General features: G+C 47.9%; 1 protein-coding gene across 1 annotated transcript in view; it reads right to left on the reverse strand.

Moving 5' to 3' along the window:
* Positions 1-639: 639 nt before the first annotated feature.
* lrrc75bb (leucine rich repeat containing 75Bb) overlaps positions 640-2588 on the reverse strand; it is a 54956-nt gene continuing 53007 nt past the window's right edge. Inside the window, exon 4 of the mRNA XM_023986173.2 lies at positions 640-1358. Coding sequence (XP_023841941.2) covers positions 740-1358 — 619 coding nt within the window. The 3' untranslated portion in view covers positions 640-739. The remainder of the gene's footprint in view (positions 1359-2588) is intronic.

Raw genomic sequence — 2588 nt, forward strand, 5'->3', positions numbered from 1 at the left:
CCTCTAACACGACCTGACAGAGGAGGCAATCAGTTCATCAGCTGCCCAAACCCTCCCAGACAGACTGGGTGTCCTCTCCCCAGCTCCCAGCCCAGGGCAGCCCGACCCAGAACTCGCCGGCTGAGGCTCACTCAGAGGTTCACAGCCTCATCGGGGCTGCTCTACTTGGAAAATAAAAACTCTTCTTTGATGAATGGGATTCTGGTGAATTAAAACCATCTGTTCTGAAATCAGCGTTTAGTCAATGTTGTGTGTTGTGCAATAAAACACAGCAGCATATTTATGCAAACAAACCCTCCCACTGTGTGATCCAGTCTGCATGTGCTACATGAAAGTACCTCAAAACATTAGAAAAAAAGTACTTGACATTAGAAAGCCAAAACAGTCAGGTGAAATCTAATCTGTCTTGTTCCTGTTGTTTAAGATTCCTTTGCTCATAAATAATGACATTCGGAGGACGACTCAGTAACAACGTCACTGCAGTGCCTAGGATACCAACGTCTGTACCAACAAAATAACTGTACATTTTCCTGAAACTGTCTTTAGCTCTCTGCAATCGGAACATACAAAGGGACAACACAACACAGTGTTTTCTCCTAGCGGGTGTTTTATGAAATTGGTGACCCCAAGCTTCTCCTGTCATGATGACGCATGCTGACACGGGAGGCAGGACTCAGGGCAAGGTGAGGGTACAGTAGGGTACAAAGATTTGTCAATACACAATGTTGGCTCTGACCATTCACCTCTCACAGTAGTGCAGAGCCACATTCGTGGATACAACCTTCCCCCCAAGCTTCTCCCCAACACCCCACGCCTCCAGCTCCAGCTTATCCTCATCCTCTTCCCCCTCCTCCTCCTCCCTCTTTCCCCCCTCCTCCTCTTCATACAGGCTGGGTTCTTCAATAGAGGTCTCCAGGGTATAACTACTATAGGCCTGCACCTCACTGTACTCATAGATTGTGGGCAGGCTGCTCCGGAGGCCGAAGCGTCTGCGCAGGGCCACTAGGAGAGGCTGTGGCACGGTGAAGATGTCCACGTTGTTGCCCAGGTCCACCCAGGCCAAGCTGGGGAACTGCAGGGGGTTCTTCACCATCTCCGTCAGGTCCTTCAGCACGCCCACCGTTAGGCGGTTGCCGTTGATGGCCAGGGTGGTGAGTTTGGGCATGGAGCCCAGGTGGGGTAGCAGCAGGCGCAGGCTCTCGTCCTGCAGCTCGGTGAAGCTGAGGTCCACGGCCGACACAGAGTCGCCATTACTTCGGAGGTAGTAGGCCACCCGGTGGACGTCTCGGCCAGACAGAGGGATGCCAGACAGGTTGACCACATCGTTGGTCAGTTTCTTCTTCAGTGTGGTTTTAAGACTGTGAAAGGAAAGACCAGAGACTGTTAGAAACTACACAGAGAATAGAATTGAAAAGCCAATATTGTTTGGAAGTTGTTTTGGTTCTCAGACTCTAGAGCGCGGAATAGCCATTTAGTATACACGATAACAAAGCTGAGACCAAGCATCCTATATTGGCAGTTAGGTATCCTCTAGCGTGTAAAAACAAATTATCTTAACTTAATGAGCCTGTCTTTATCGATGTACAGAGAGCCCTGTTATGGGGGACTATGGATGTTGTTTAACTTGACATGGGATCAGAGGTCCCACTGCAACCAGGCAGTAAAAACAGATAAGAGAACGAGGAGAATTGTTTTGAGAAGGGTTTTTGGTGAATGTCATGTATTCCTGTGTGTTTCTCTCCCTCCCTTCTTCTGTCAGAACAGCCCAAAAAATGCCAAATGTCACGTTCCACAGGGCACGGCTGACATTGGCTATATTGTCCCTTTTCCACAGAGCTGTCAGTGGGCAAAGAGGCATCACACTACCGACAATGTGATTTACTCAATATCTCTGCATATAGTAGAAGAGCAATCTGTTTTAAAAGAGGATGGAATCTGTGGTGATGGCAAATTAAGGATATGGCATTTAATGATCATACCAATCTTCAAATGACTGGACTAGTGAAATAAAAAATAAAATTGTATGTAGAGTTAAGAGTGGTGCTACTGGACCTTTGACTCTGTCATGGTGAATAATCACATCCCTCACTAGCTCTGAGACTAGGCAGAATAGAAGCACTAAACAAAAACCTGCTCCCTGCCATAGTCTGATTAAAAATTCATTTGAAAGCTCTGAGGCAGCTGTACCGTGCGGAGGTGGCACTGGAGTGCAGGACTCTAGATGTGCCATGGAAGAATATGTTATGGATTTGGGGAGAGGGTTGAGCTCCTTTCTCTAGCCTCCAGCAGGACATTACAGTAGGAGGAAGTCAGGGGGAGGAAGTCTTTAAAACAATTGACAATGACAAAGTGGGCATGGAGAGAGCTTTACATACACACACAGCATTTCTGTAGTTCGCTGGGAGGATGTACTAGGTTACACTCCAGACGTGTATACATTAGCCCCTCTCTCCTCTTAGTCAATCCTGTTTGCCTGGGGTTTGAACCTCCTCTCCTCTTCGTCACAGTCCTGTTTGCCTGGGGTTTGAACCTCCTCTCCTCTTAGTCAGTCCTGTTTGCCTGGGGTTTGAACCTCCTCTCCTCTTAGT

The sequence above is a fragment of the Salvelinus sp. IW2-2015 genome, linkage group LG4q.1:29 (assembly GCF_002910315.2).
Source record: "Salvelinus sp. IW2-2015 linkage group LG4q.1:29, ASM291031v2, whole genome shotgun sequence".
NCBI lineage: Eukaryota > Metazoa > Chordata > Actinopteri > Salmoniformes > Salmonidae > Salvelinus > Salvelinus sp. IW2-2015.